The sequence below is a fragment of the Opisthocomus hoazin genome, chromosome 7 (assembly GCF_030867145.1).
Source record: "Opisthocomus hoazin isolate bOpiHoa1 chromosome 7, bOpiHoa1.hap1, whole genome shotgun sequence".
In the NCBI taxonomy this organism is placed as follows: domain Eukaryota; kingdom Metazoa; phylum Chordata; class Aves; order Opisthocomiformes; family Opisthocomidae; genus Opisthocomus; species Opisthocomus hoazin.
The window spans coordinates 69,826,086-69,839,706 of NC_134420.1; the positions used below are offsets into that span (position 1 = coordinate 69,826,086).

Here is a 13,621-nt window from a genome sequence, read left to right on the forward strand (position 1 = left end):
GTTTTGCTTGGATGTAGTAGTTGGAGCTTTCATCGCCCTGTTCGAGGTGACTTCCAGTCACCAAGACTGCATAATAAAGCCTGTAAAACCATCCCAGAGCTGTGTCTGGTTTGGGCCCGTCAGCACGGTGTGCTTAAATCCACTGAACTGCAGCTGCAACCCGCTGTGTTCCTCAAATTTGCAAATTGACGTTTTCTATAGTTTTAGTCGGCCTATGAAACAGTCGCTAAGTGCTGCTTGGGTGCACCTCCCGTGCTGATTGATTGTGGGAGAATAAGTGAGAAAAGGTTTTGCTGTCCAGGACAGAGTGGAAATTTGCATGCTGCGTTAATTTTATTTGTTAGCTTCTGTATTCATGTGACTATTAATATTTTGTAGATGCATAATTAACTGACTTTCGTATTGATCTTCGCTTTGTACCTCAGAGTTTATAATATCTAATACAGCTTCCATTTCTCCTTCCTTGGGAGAATGCGAGGTACTCCAACTATGCTCTGCGCTGATCCTCTTTTTCCCTCTCCTCCCTTCTCCATGCTGAGCATTGTCATGGATTCCTTGGATAGAGCTATACTGCTAGTTTCATCGGTTGTAAAGAATTCCCCAGTGCTTCTCCTGACTTGTCTGAAAGGGTTGCTAGCCATTGCACTTCTGAAGTTCAACAGAGGTATCTTCTGTTTGGGTGTGAGTCAGTAAGACTTTTATCCTAATGCCTTGTAAAGTATGATGTTGCAGTTCAGCCAGCTCTGTGTAACAGTTAGAAATTTTATTCCCAAATGGAAGAGTGCAAATTTTCACAAGATTGCTCTAGCCCCGTTCTGATCTACTCAACCCTGAGGAATCTTTGGTCTGTGAACTGTACAGCTCTGTTGGTGTAGTGCAGTGACGAGCTATTTGTCCAGGTAACGTAGACACCTGCACAGACAAGCCCAATGTGAACATAGAATGAAAGACTTTTTATCAGGTTTTGACCTATATAATTTTATATTAAAATAAAAAAAACCTTAAGCATCATAAAAGTACATACAGGAAGTTTAAGGTGTTGATCTCTTCCTTGGGTGTGTCAACTCAGCCAGGTTTAGAAATGGGAACTACATGTATGAACATTGGACAGTGGAAGGGGAGGAAAGGAATAGCCCACAGTCAGACTCTCTTTAGTAATTCTGTCGTGTTTTACTCTTAACAGATTAAAGAGGCAGCTGATATTATTCAGAAACTGCATTTGATTGCACAGGAGCTGCCTTTTGACAGGTAAAAGTCTATCTGAACATCTTTTTAAAAAAAAAAGAAATCTTCACGTAGCTATAATTTTCTGATGCTTCCCGTGTCTACTTTTTTGGTGGCTTTACTTTAGTGATTTATGTAGCTTTTGAGATGGATTGTGTGCTTACTTCTCACTCCTCTATTCTTGAATTTTCGTGTTCACACACTCATGTTGTAGGATCATCTTTACATACACATCCTAAACTGCTTAACAGACTTTTAATGGGATAATTTTGGTGTGCTGACTTAATGCTAGATTTGAATTAGATGCTTGTAGGTTTTTATGGATATAAAGCGTGTAACTTTTCTGTCATCTTTGTGTTACATGTTTTCATTTTTAAGTAGAGTGTCTGTTACTCATGATCTAGGATGCCTGTGATTTCTTCGGTGATGTGGATTTGAATTTAATCATGGCATTTTTGTTGTTAACAGGTTTTCGGAAGTAAAATCAAAGATAGCAAGTAAGTTATCTATCCAGTTCAATCCATATTCCTATATTTGAAATGTTAAAGATGATTAAAGAAGTATGCAATACTGTCAGTATCACAGTTTTTGTCAGTGCTTGTATTACATAGGCTGATGGGTTTTTGTTGTTATCCCTATTCCTCTGCAGGTAAGTATCATGATTTAGAGTGCCAGCTAATTCAAGAGTTTACCAGTGCACAGCGGAGAGGTGAAATCTCCAGAATGAGAGAAGTAGCAGCAGTTTTGCTTCATTTTAAGGTAAAAACTGAGCGTTTTAATTTAAATACATAAATAAAACAACTCATGATACAATAAGTGCCTCTTTTAACTGAATATACTTGCATGGGTGCAACCACAATATCAGGTAATACATATAACTTGAAAAATACTGAGATGTTCCTCCCAAAACAAGTTCAGGGGAATAAGAGGCAGATGATGGGGGTCTGGAGGCAGTGTGAGTAGAGACCTTTCTGAGATGGTATTTTCATGTGTGCGTGTGAACTGACTTTCGTGCTTGAGAGAGTGTTGAAACACGTGGTGTTTATCCATGTAGAGTGGTGATAAGTGATGGTACCTTAGGTTTGTGACAAAAATGTGTTTGAAAGAATCTGTGCTTTTGATGAATCTGTTTTCACAATAAATTTGTCACAGGGGTTGTGTTTTCTTGATTTCATTCTGTATTGAAAGCCTGGAGAACCCGTTTTAACATTGAGTTATTTTGCTCCTTCCGTAGGGCTATTCCCATTGTGTTGATGTGTACATAAAACAGTGTCAAGAGGTAATGCATTTTGTTTTACATGTATCTCTTTGCGTGTTGATTTATCTAGTCATATAGGTGGTTGTAAATATATTGTGAAATGTGCTTCTAAAACCCTAGGGTGCATTCCTGAGGAATGATGTCTTTGAAGATGCAGCCATTCTCTGCCAGCGAGTGAATAAGCAAGTTGGAGAAGTCTTCAGCAATCCAGAGACTGTGCTAGCCAAACTCATTCAAAATATTTTCGAAGTTAAACTCCAGGTACTTCAAATTCTAACATGCTGAAGTTCATTGAGGAAACTTTTCATCCAAAAATACTGTAGCTAGTAATAACATTAATGAGAATTTACAATATTTGTAATCTTGTGTAAGGATGTAGAATCACAGCTGATTGTTCTTAAACAGTTCAGAGAGATAATCAAGCCTATATCAAATAAACCTGCTTGTACTCTGAATGCAGTGGAACTGAAAATACTCAAATGCAATATGTAACGTTATAAGGGAATCAGTGTGTTCATCAGCTAGTTTACAAGATTATGCTCACACATTTAATCTCTTCTGTATGCCCCCTACCAAGAATATGTCAGGAAAAGAAGTTTCACATTTAATAAGTATCTTTAATATGTTCATTCTTGGAATTGGGTTTCATATGTGACATTAAAATAAGCAAAAAGAACTTGTTGTGAATACTGTCTAGCAGCTAGTGCAGTAGTTATATGAACGTCTGGAAAAGTTGAAAATACCAAGTTTTCCATCCTGCGAGTACACTCACTTCAGTGTGTAGAGTCAACAACATGATTATTCGCTGCAAAAAGAAATTTCACTGTAGATGTTACTCTCCTCAGAGTTTAGAGATTGAGCTTGTGTTTCAGCCCCAAATTTGTGTGTCAGTTTTGACTTAGTATTTTATGGTAGATAATACTTTTTGTCCAAATACTAAATGACAAGAGGGCTCTAAGCTTGTATCTGCTTTGTGTATGTATTATGATAAACAAATACGTAAGCATCTCCTTTGCTTACTGTCAACTGCAGAAATGCCCCTAGGCCTCCGGTGCTTTTAATTCTTAAAAAGAGGGGATTTTGTGTTTGTTGATCAAGCATATTTTCAAAGCAGTCTGTCTTTTGTATTTGCTTCACACACTACTGCTTTGTATTATTAAATAATTTTCTTCTAAAAGATGCGTTTAACTCTATCTGTAGATAATGTGGGATCTGCAAATTAGAGATTTAAAAACAAAGAATGTATGAATTACCTTAAGTAAGTTATACACTTTGCAATGAACTACATATAATCTAGCAAGTAGTGAGTATGACCTGTGGTTGCTATTTAATCCTCTAACGGATGTACCCAAATTTTACAGAGTTATGTGAAGGACCAGCTAGAAGAACACAGGAAATCAGATGCAGAACAATATCTTAAGAATCTCTATGATCTATATACAAGGTATTTATATATCAATGGTGAAATTTTTGTTGTAGATATTCTCTTGTAATGGGTTGATTTATTATCACAATGTAGGAAGAGAAGCCAAAAATGTGAACTTCTCATAAAAATTGAGACATTTTTATGGCCATTAACCTTTACAATGATTGCTTTCCTAAAGAAAATTTAAAATGACCATTGTTACTTTTAATGGGAAGTATTTAGCATAGAGATCTTTGAGAGTAATTTTAAAAAGCCAGTCCTCTACGTCTCACTGGCAACTTATTTGATTGCAATTGTACTGTATGTAATTAAACATGAATTATGCAAAATTCTTGACTTAAATGTAAAGCTGCTAGAAGTCTTAATCACAATCAGGATTCCGTTGTGCTATGTACTTTACAAACATGTAGTGCTGTAATTCATACAAATTCAACCTTTTCCTCCTCTCCCCTTCTTTGTTTCTTTTGCATAAAGAACTACTAATCTGTCAAGCAAATTGATGGAATTTAACTTGGGTACTGATAAGCAGACTTTCTTGTCTAAGCTTATCAAATCCATTTTCATTTCCTACTTGGAGAATTACATTGAGGTGGAAATTGGTTATTTGAAAAGTAGAAGTGCTATGATTTTGCAACGTTATTATGATTCCAAAAACCACCAGAAGAGGTCCATTGGCACCGGAGGGTAAGTTTCTTCTGTGAATTTTTGTAGTTTTAAAATGGAAGGGAGGTGGTAAGGGGAGAAACACAGTATTTGCCATGTTGTATGTACAGTGATGAACTGCAAAAGAGCAGGCTTCTAAAATGACCTACAGCTTTTTATAAGTTGCTATCACTTTATGTTAACTTCTGCTAAAAAGTGTATTGCTCTCAGTACATGTGAAAGGTGATGCATGGTATTTATATGCTTATGGGAAATGAAAAATACCAGTTAAACCTATGTTTCAACTTAGGATCCAGATCCACAAAAGGACTGAAGCAAAATTAAGGTACCTGAAGCATGTATATGTGTGTATCTAAAAGCGTACATTTTTTTTCACCTGCCCAGGTCTTGTGGTCCCCTCCCAAGACCTAGGAAGGGGAAAAGACCATAGCAATGTCAGTGAGAAAGCTCTTAGTGAGCCCAGAAGATGCAATGGACTTAGAGAAAGGTAAAACAAGACTTCATTATCCTCAGGGTAGAGAAACTCTAATAAAGGAGTAGTGAGAAGTGGGAAAGGAAGAATTAAAACTTGAGTGAAGCAGAGGTGATAAGACTGCACCTTTCAAAGAGCTACTGGGTTCAGCGTGTCAGGAATGACAAGTGATTTGGAAACAGCAGCAGCAGCAAAGTAATTAAATGAATTAAAAAAAACAACAATGAAAATTTAATTTTCTTGGGGAAAATTAAATTGATTGTAGCGACTGACTTTATGGGTTGTTTTGTGCATGGAAATGTGTTGGAGCATGCTTCACGAAATCAGGACTGCTGAGGTGGTGGATGAGGATGAGAGGATTTGTGGGCGTGGATGAGATAGAAAGCTCTCATTAGTGTTTGGAAAGTACAGTGTGTGACAGAATGTTTGGAGGCTACGCTTTGTCTACAGAGCAGAAGTGCCATACGATTCAAATGAAAGTACTCTTATTCCACAGTGGGGAATAGCTGCTCCCGTGGTGTGAACATGCCATGGTAGAACACAGTTGACCATGGGATCAGAGATGGTAGTTTTGCATTTACTGGCATTTTTTGAAGCTTGCAAGACTGTCTTAATGCTTGCATATCCTAAACTCTGTCTTGGGTTCTGTTTTATAAGTTAACAACTAAAATACCCTAAATCATTTTTGAATTTGAGCATTAAAATTTCCATCCAGTGAATTCTTCTCTTGATCTATCTTTGTTCTAGTATTCAAGACCTCAAAGAGAGAATAAGGCAACGTACAAACTTACCTTTGGGGCCAAGTATTGACACGCACGGAGAAACTTTTCTGTCACAAGAAGTGGTGGTTAACCTTTTGCAAGAAACTAAACAAGCTTTTGAAAGATGTCACAGGGTAAGCTTGCTTCCTCTGATCTCCATTAGTGATGTAATTTTGTGCGTGAAATTAGATCTTGAGGTTCAATTTTCAGTTGAAGTGTGATAGGAAGAAAGGAAGGACATTATTAAACAAATTAATTCTCTTTTGTGTTTTCACTGCATCAGGGTCATGGTGGAGGCTAAGGGTTTGCTTTTTAAATGTGAATCTAGTTGTATTTTGTGGGTTTTAGTACTGTCTTTTTGGAAGGAGTGGCGAGGGTTAAACCTATTGTCTACATTGCTTTTCGTACTAAATTAGACTCAAGACTTGAAGCCTTTAGTGTAATTTTTTTTTCCTGCTTTAAAAATATAGAAAATAGTTCAGTAGTTGTTTACCTGTGGCAAGTGCCATTTCTTCTAGCATTAGAGAGTTTTACCAATAAAATGCTGAGAGGAATAATTTTTAATATGGTTTACCTTGGTAGTCCTCTGCTGGTCTTTAAATGCTTTAGTCTAACAAAGAAAAGTGTTTTCATTCTGAGTAAATGGCTATTTTTACTGCCTGTCAGTTACTGTTTGTCTGATACTTCAGTGTAAATGAAAACCAGTGAAATTTAATTGCAAGCTTAAATGCTGGGGATTTTTTTTATCAGCTAGCTACATTGATTTCTAACAATTTTTAAAGCCTCTAACATTCTGAATCGGCTTAGTGCAGATAAACTTAGCATTTTAGATGTTTAGAAGGGCCAAAGATGTAACAAAATACAGATGCAGCACTGTTCCCTGTCCACACTGGGATGACACCTTCCTAGTGGTGGAAGTCAAGCACTGCAAGATGAGCAGGTAGATTATTAGTATTTTCCTCAATATGGCAGTTGCTAGAAATGGTTGAAATTAATGAGATAAACTTTTTTCTGTTTGTGTACAACTTCTATTTTTTAATTTTATTTTACTTTCCTGTGGGGATCAGAATTTTTCGTACTTGGTCTGAAAACGATTGTATGTACTGGGGTGGAAACCAATGCTAAATGGATCTTGGCATACAAGGAGATTTTTAGAATTACAGGTATATAACGTCTCCGTTACCATACATGCTGCTAGGGTTTTGTTTGTGGTCAGGGCAACTCGCTAAGCAGAAGAGAGGTTAAATGTGTACCTGGCTAACTAATTGTAATATTTATATCGCATGACAGATACGCGCGAGAGCACTGTCTGTCCAAACTGTGACTGCTTTAAAAAAAAAATAAGTTGGTAATTCTGAATGTAACTGTGTACTGGAACATTTCAGTGTTTGGAAATCTCCGTAATGGTGTTTGGGTTTTGTTTTTTGGTGTTTTTTTGTTTTTTGGTTTTTGGTTTTTTTGTTTTTTTTTTAGACTATAGAAGAAATGTTTGGGAGTGTTATTACATAAATTAACTTGAATTGCAATAGTAATCTTTCTTACTCCTAGCTTCATAAAGTCTTCGCGTAATTCCTTAAAAACAAAGCCATATTTCTTATGTGCAAAAGCCCTGTCACGTTTTTCTTCAGAAAAGGGATTTACTGACAGGTTGCTGTCCAAAGTCCCATGTTGCTTACAGCTCATGACGGTACAGATGCTGTGTGTGTATGCAGGCATTACTTCACTTAATAAAAATTTTCATGCTCTGTTGACTCCAGCTGAACTGTGATGAACGTGGCTGAGGTTCAGTCTGTATTATTTTTTTCTGCACTACGGTGGCAGTGCTAAGAGAGCCGCTGCACTGGGTGAAGCTGAAGGTCCGTCTGACCCAGTGTCCTGTCTCTGGCGGTGGCCAGTGGCAGAAGTGTAGTAAGAGAGGAAAAAGGCAGGGCATGGGTAGAGTCATCTTCTCTGTGTACCTTTTCCCAGCATCCAGTGGTATCCAGTTTAGGTAATTCCTGAGAGTATGTCTGGACAATAGTTTTAAGGACTATTGATGAATAGCTTCCTTTAGTATTACTATTGAAATTGTTTATACTTTTGCTTCTTTTAGCATCCTATGGCATGTTAGCTTCAGTTTACTTGCTGATGCTGAAGGGTTTATTGACACTAAAGGCTGTTCCTGAATAGTTCTCTGTATGGGTACTTTTCGTTTAGAATAAAATTCCAGTTATTCTGGAATACTTGTTACATTTTAAGCTTATCCCCTATGCAATATCGGATAAACTTTCAAATGTAAGTAGAACTGACCTTTAGGATAAAATTTTTTTCTTTTTCTTTAAAGCTCTCTGATCCATCTGACTTACCGAAGAATGCTTTCAGGATTTTTTCTATGCTTGTAGAGTTCTTATGTACTGAACACATCGATTATGCATTAGAAACAGGCCTTGCTGGTGAGTATAATATTTTCTGAGCGTTTCATCTCATTGGCCTTCTTGTGCAGATGATCTTTGCAGGTCCTTGCTGTGTGTTCAGAATGTGTTGGTTAAATTATATTTGTTTTGTGTATTTGGGAGTCAGCATTTAATGTCTTCTGAAGTGTAACTTCCATTTGGGGAACTGATGCCCAGATGGAAATATGCTCCTGTCTTCAGAAACATTTGTATCACAGAAACTGGGACATCAGTACTCCCTACCTCATTAATTGTTCTCTGTGCCATAGCAGGAGAATGTTTTTATAATAAGGCTTAGTGTCTTACATTTTGTAGGACTTCCGTGGTTGTTTGTATACCTGTGCATTTTAAAGAGTGACAGTGAGTAAGAACATTGCTTGTGTTAAAGAAGTTAAAATCTTGACAGTCAGAACCTGTATTTCCAACATCAAAGCATAAATCTCTTCTTCTGAAGAAATATTTAAATTGGTTGTTCTGTTTTTGCTTTTAGAAATTTCTAAAGCAAGCTATTTCTGTGCTTACGGTTAGTACCTGATGCAGCTATGAGACATGTTCTGTATATGGCACCGTGGTAAATTTTCAAAACTCTAAGCCTGTGATTTCAGCATTCATGGAAAAATTCTGCATATTTAAAAAATCATCATGCTCATTATAAGAACTGCGTGTCGTTACAATCCTAATGAAACCTTCTTTGCTTTAGGCATTCCCTCTTCTGATTCAAAGAATGCAAATCTTTATTTCTTGGATGTTGTCCACCAGGCCAATACTATTTTCCATTTGTTTGACAAGCAGTTCAATGATCACCTGATGCCATTGATCAGGTACCTTATTTTGATTAACATTTCCTTTTTTTATGGTCATTTTTGGTGAAGAAAGCAATTTTTTCATTCTTCTCTGTTGAGAGGAGTTTATTGCTGGAGTGGTTCAGCTTGTTGTGGGAAGATAAAATGCTGTAATGAGAGGGGGAAGAAGGGAAGTTAAACAGATAAATGAGAACTAATGGGAGAGAGGGAGCTCAAGAGGTATTGATAGGAAGGAGAGAAAAGTTTCTCCTTGGAGACCTCCCTGCTACATCACAGGCCGGGACTAGGGGCAGTTTTGTGGCTGCGCCTGGGGTTGAGCTGGCAGTATCAGGGCTGCTGAGATTCCTGGGGATACCTCGCAGGCTTTGCAGAGGGAGCAGCCGGCCAGACCTTGGGAGCCACGTGTGAACTGTGCGAAAGCTGCGTGGTGTTGGGAGCCACGGGCTGGACACGCTGGAGGCAGAGCACACTGGTGTGCTGTGAACTGGTGTGCGTGAGGAGCTGGGCGCGCTCGCCAGCCTGCTGCCTGGGGTGTGGGACAGTGCTGCCCATTGGCACTCAGCAAATCCTGCACGGGGTCAGGTGGCCCTTCAGGCTGCGGATTTGTTGTTTTGAAGCTGGCTAACTCCATCTAAACTAGTCCTTTCTGATGGGACGGAAAATCTTCACAAAATCCTGTTAGAAGTAGCATACCCAACGGATAAATTTGTTCTGGTGTTTTAACGCTGTCACACGCCCAACCCTTTATGCCGTTGCAGTTCTTCTCCGAAATTATCTGAATGCCTTCAGAAGAAAAAGGATATCATAGAGCAAATGGAAGTGAAGCTGGATATGGGCATTGATAGGCAAGTAGAGATTTAAGGTTTCTGTTAATCATGAATTCCTGTAAAACTCCTTTGTGATGTATGTTAGCTTTCCTTTTAAGGATGAGTTATTTCTGAACACAAAATTGATATTTTTTTTTAAATATTTTTTTTAATCCATAAGCGTTCATTATTGTGTATAGGAAACTTAGATTTTGTTTGTTTAGAGGGTCATGTTTTCCAGGGCAGATTTCTGACCCATAAATACTTCTGTAAGGACATGAAAGGATTTTTGTTACGTTGAGAGAGAGCAGTAATTCAGTTTTACCTTACTGTCTCAAACTACTTTTTTCTACTTTAAAGGAGGGAGGAATGATGATTGAAATAGGTTAAAGACTTGCAGAATTTCCATTAGGAGCAAAATTTGACAAAAATAGGTTAGATGATTTGCTTGAATCTGTGCAGTGCTATGGATTAGACCTAGTCATAGAAGTCTGTAGACCCGGAATAATTTTGATTCTGACATTGACTTGCTTTGAGGCTGTGACTCACTCATTTAATCTTTTTTTTATTTAATTTCTCCAAATAAAAATGAGAGGATAGCTATAAAAATTGTAAATTAAAATTATAGCTGTTTTGCAACAGAGGAAAATAACAAACTAACAAGCTTAATGTTAGGAAGTGGAGCTGTTGTGCGATGCCCCACTTTGGTCTGGGAAGCAAATAGTGTTCCCATGTTTCAAGGTGGCATTACTCAAACTAGAACATGTTACCTAAGCTTTCTGTGCCTGTTTTCTCTCTGCAGTGATGGAAATAAGCCATCACAAGAGTAACAAGGGCTACTTCGGAAATTACTATTGAGGCTGTTGTAAGGATCGGACTGTACTGCAGAGGGATGAGAATAGCACTGTATACGGAAAAAGAGGCATTGCATTTGTGTCCTACTGGGTGCTTTCTTAAGTATTTTCATAGAATTATAGGTTGGAAAAGACCTCGAAGATCAAATCCAACCATCCACCCAACACCACCATTCCTACTGAACTATATCCTGAAGTGCCACATCTACAAGTTTTTTCAACACTTCCAGGGATGTGAACTCCACCACTGCCCTAGGCAGCCTGGTCCAATGCCTGACCACTCTTTCAGTAAAGAAATTGTTCCTAATATCCGATCTGAACCTCCCCTGACGCAACTTGAGGCCATTGCCTCTCGTCCTATCACTAGTTACCTGGGAGAAGAGACCAACACCCACCTCACTACAGCCTCCTTTCAAGTAGTTGTAGAGAGCAATAACGTCCCCCCTCAGCCTCCTCTTCTCCAGACTAAACAGCCCCAGCTCCCTCAGCCGCTCCTCATCAGACTTGTTCTCCAGACCCCTCACCAGCCCTGTTGCCCTTCTCTGGACACGCTCCAGCCCCTCAATGTCCTTCTTGGAGTGAGGGGCCCAACGCTGAACACAGCACTCCAGGTGTGGCCTCACCAGTGCTGAGTCCAGGGGCACGATCCCCTCCCTACTCCTGCTGGCCACACCATTCCTGATCCAAGCCAGGATGCCTTTGGCCTTCTTGGCCACCTGGGCACACTGCTGGCTCATGTTCAGCCGGCTGTCGACCAACGCCCTTTCTGCAGAGATGAGGAAGAGATTTGATGTGTTACATGCACTTACGTCTTCTGCAGGTGCAAAAAGGAAGATGGAGGTAGAGGATGTGTAAGTGGCAGTTGAGATTTTAGCTGCTCCTGCTGGAAGTGACCATAGAGGTTTAAACACAAAGTTTGAAATACTTGAACCATTAAGGCCGTAAGCTTAGATGTAGACAGATATATGTCAGCATTAGAGTGGTTTGTAACTGTTCATGTAAAATAATTAATCTCTTAAGAGTGGTAGTAAGACTAAGGAGAGCAGGTACCTGTCAGAAAACGGTACGTTCAAAGGTTTGTGGATGGAGACTTCAAAAACATTTGTGCTTTGGCACATATAAAAGAGGGATTAGTTTTGAGATGAATGTTACATGCAAAATGTGTTTGTGTGCCTGCTTACATGTTGCTTTGTGGTGCACTGATACTGCAGATACACAAAATTAGTTCAATTGGTTTTCTTTCAGTTTGTATTCTGTAAACAACCTTGTGGGAATATTTATTGAAAATGGAAGTTGAGGAGAATATAAGATATAATTTCTTGAAATTTCTACTGGTACATGGATTGTTGAATGAAGTGCACCTGAAATGCAAGTCTGAGCTATATGCATAGAAAAGAAGTTTATTCCCTCTTTGGATACATGCATTCTTCTGCCCTTCACCCCAGCTTGAATCCTTCAAGGCCTGTAATGGCCTTGACTGTGTTTTCTTTGGGGAGATTGGAGGGGTGAGGGGGGTGAAGAAAATGGGTATCGGGGGGGAACAGGCCGGGAGAGGTTCTTGGCAGAGGTAGCCACTGAGAGAGGTTTGCAGCCTCTCTTGGCTGCTTGGCTGTCTGACCTTTGGTTTGGACTTCAAGTAAACCAGGGCCTTGACCTTAGATAATGTTCTGAAAAGATAAATCCTGCAAGGGCGAAATGGAGGAGTGGTAGACACACCGGAAGGCTGTGCTGCCATTCAGTGTGACCTGGACAGGCTGGAGAGTTGGGCAGAGAGGAACCTGATGAGGTTCAACAAGGGCAAGTGCAGGGTCCTGCACTTGGGGAGGAACAACCCCAGGCACCAGTACAGGCTTGGGGTGGACCTGCTGGAGAGCAGCTCTGTGGAGAGGGACCTGGGTGTCCTGGTGGACAACAGGTTGACCATGAGCCAGCAGTGTGCCCTGGCTGCCAAGAAGGCCAATGGGATCCTGGGGTGCATCAAGAAGAGTGTGGCCAGCAGGACGAGGGAGGTTCTCCTTCCCCTCTACACTGCCCTGATGAGGCCTCATCTGGAGTACTGTGTCCAGTTCTGGGCTCCCCAGTTCAAGAAAGATGAGGAGCTACTGGAGAGAGTCCAGCGGAGGGCTACAAGGATGGTGAGGGGACTGGAGCATCTCTGCTACGAGGGGAGGCTGAGGGAGCTGGGCTTGTTCAGCCTGAAGAGGAGAAAGCTGCGAGGGGACCTAATAAATGCTTATAAATATCTGCAGGGTGGGTGTCAGGAGGATGGGGCCAAGCTCTTTTCAGTGGTGCCCAGTGACAGGACAAGGGGCAATGGGCGCAAACTGAGGCACAGGAAGTTCCGTCTGAACATGAGGAAGAACTTCTTCCCTCTGAGGGTGACGGAGCACTGGAACAGGCTGCCCGGGGAGGTTGTGGAGTGTTCTTCTCTGGAGATATTCAAGACCCGCCTGGACAAGGTCCTGTGCAGCCTGCTGTAGGTGACCCTGCTTCGGCAGGGGGGTTGGACTAGATGACCCACAGAGGTCCCTTCCAACCCCTACCATTCTGTGATTCTGTGAAATGACACTGTAAAACTCTGTTAGATTTCTGAGAACAAAAGAAATACCAAACTCTGGCAAAGGAAGAGATTTCCCCCCCTGCATTTTCCAAGTGCTTTCTGATGCTTGCTTCCGAGTAATACGCAATGGGATCTAATTCTACTAAACTCTTTGGAATGCTTGCTTTGGCTTTCAGATTCCCTCTGTATTGAAGTATGCTATCCAGTTTCTCTGCAGAGCTGGATTTGAATGGGTTTCCTTACAGTTAATGTGTTCCCTTTAAAACCAGCTGCCCAGCATGCTGTGTGCTGTGCTCCAAGATACTGAACTTGGAGGGAAGAGTATTTTTAGGGTTGTTGAGTGTGGGGGTGTTGGCCGATTC

The 13,621-nt window shown here is 40.2% G+C and overlaps 1 protein-coding gene across 2 annotated transcripts in view; it reads left to right on the forward strand.

Moving 5' to 3' along the window:
- Positions 1 to 13,621, forward strand: part of EXOC5 (exocyst complex component 5) — a 30,660-nt gene that overhangs the window by 12,519 nt on the left and 4,520 nt on the right. Inside the window, exons 5-16 of one of the 2 annotated variants that reach the window (XM_075427040.1) lie at positions 1,184 to 1,248; positions 1,693 to 1,721; positions 1,874 to 1,983; positions 2,459 to 2,503; positions 2,603 to 2,743; positions 3,844 to 3,926; positions 4,383 to 4,592; positions 4,861 to 4,896; positions 5,791 to 5,938; positions 8,128 to 8,236; positions 8,937 to 9,057; positions 9,798 to 9,884. In XM_075427040.1, coding sequence (XP_075283155.1) covers positions 1,184 to 1,248; positions 1,693 to 1,721; positions 1,874 to 1,983; positions 2,459 to 2,503; positions 2,603 to 2,743; positions 3,844 to 3,926; positions 4,383 to 4,592; positions 4,861 to 4,896; positions 5,791 to 5,938; positions 8,128 to 8,236; positions 8,937 to 9,057; positions 9,798 to 9,884 — 1,184 coding nt within the window. The remainder of the gene's footprint in view (positions 1 to 1,183; positions 1,249 to 1,692; positions 1,722 to 1,873; positions 1,984 to 2,458; positions 2,504 to 2,602; positions 2,744 to 3,843; positions 3,927 to 4,382; positions 4,593 to 4,860; positions 4,897 to 5,790; positions 5,939 to 8,127; positions 8,237 to 8,936; positions 9,058 to 9,797; positions 9,885 to 13,621) is intronic. The other variant, XM_075427041.1, reaches the window with a different exon arrangement.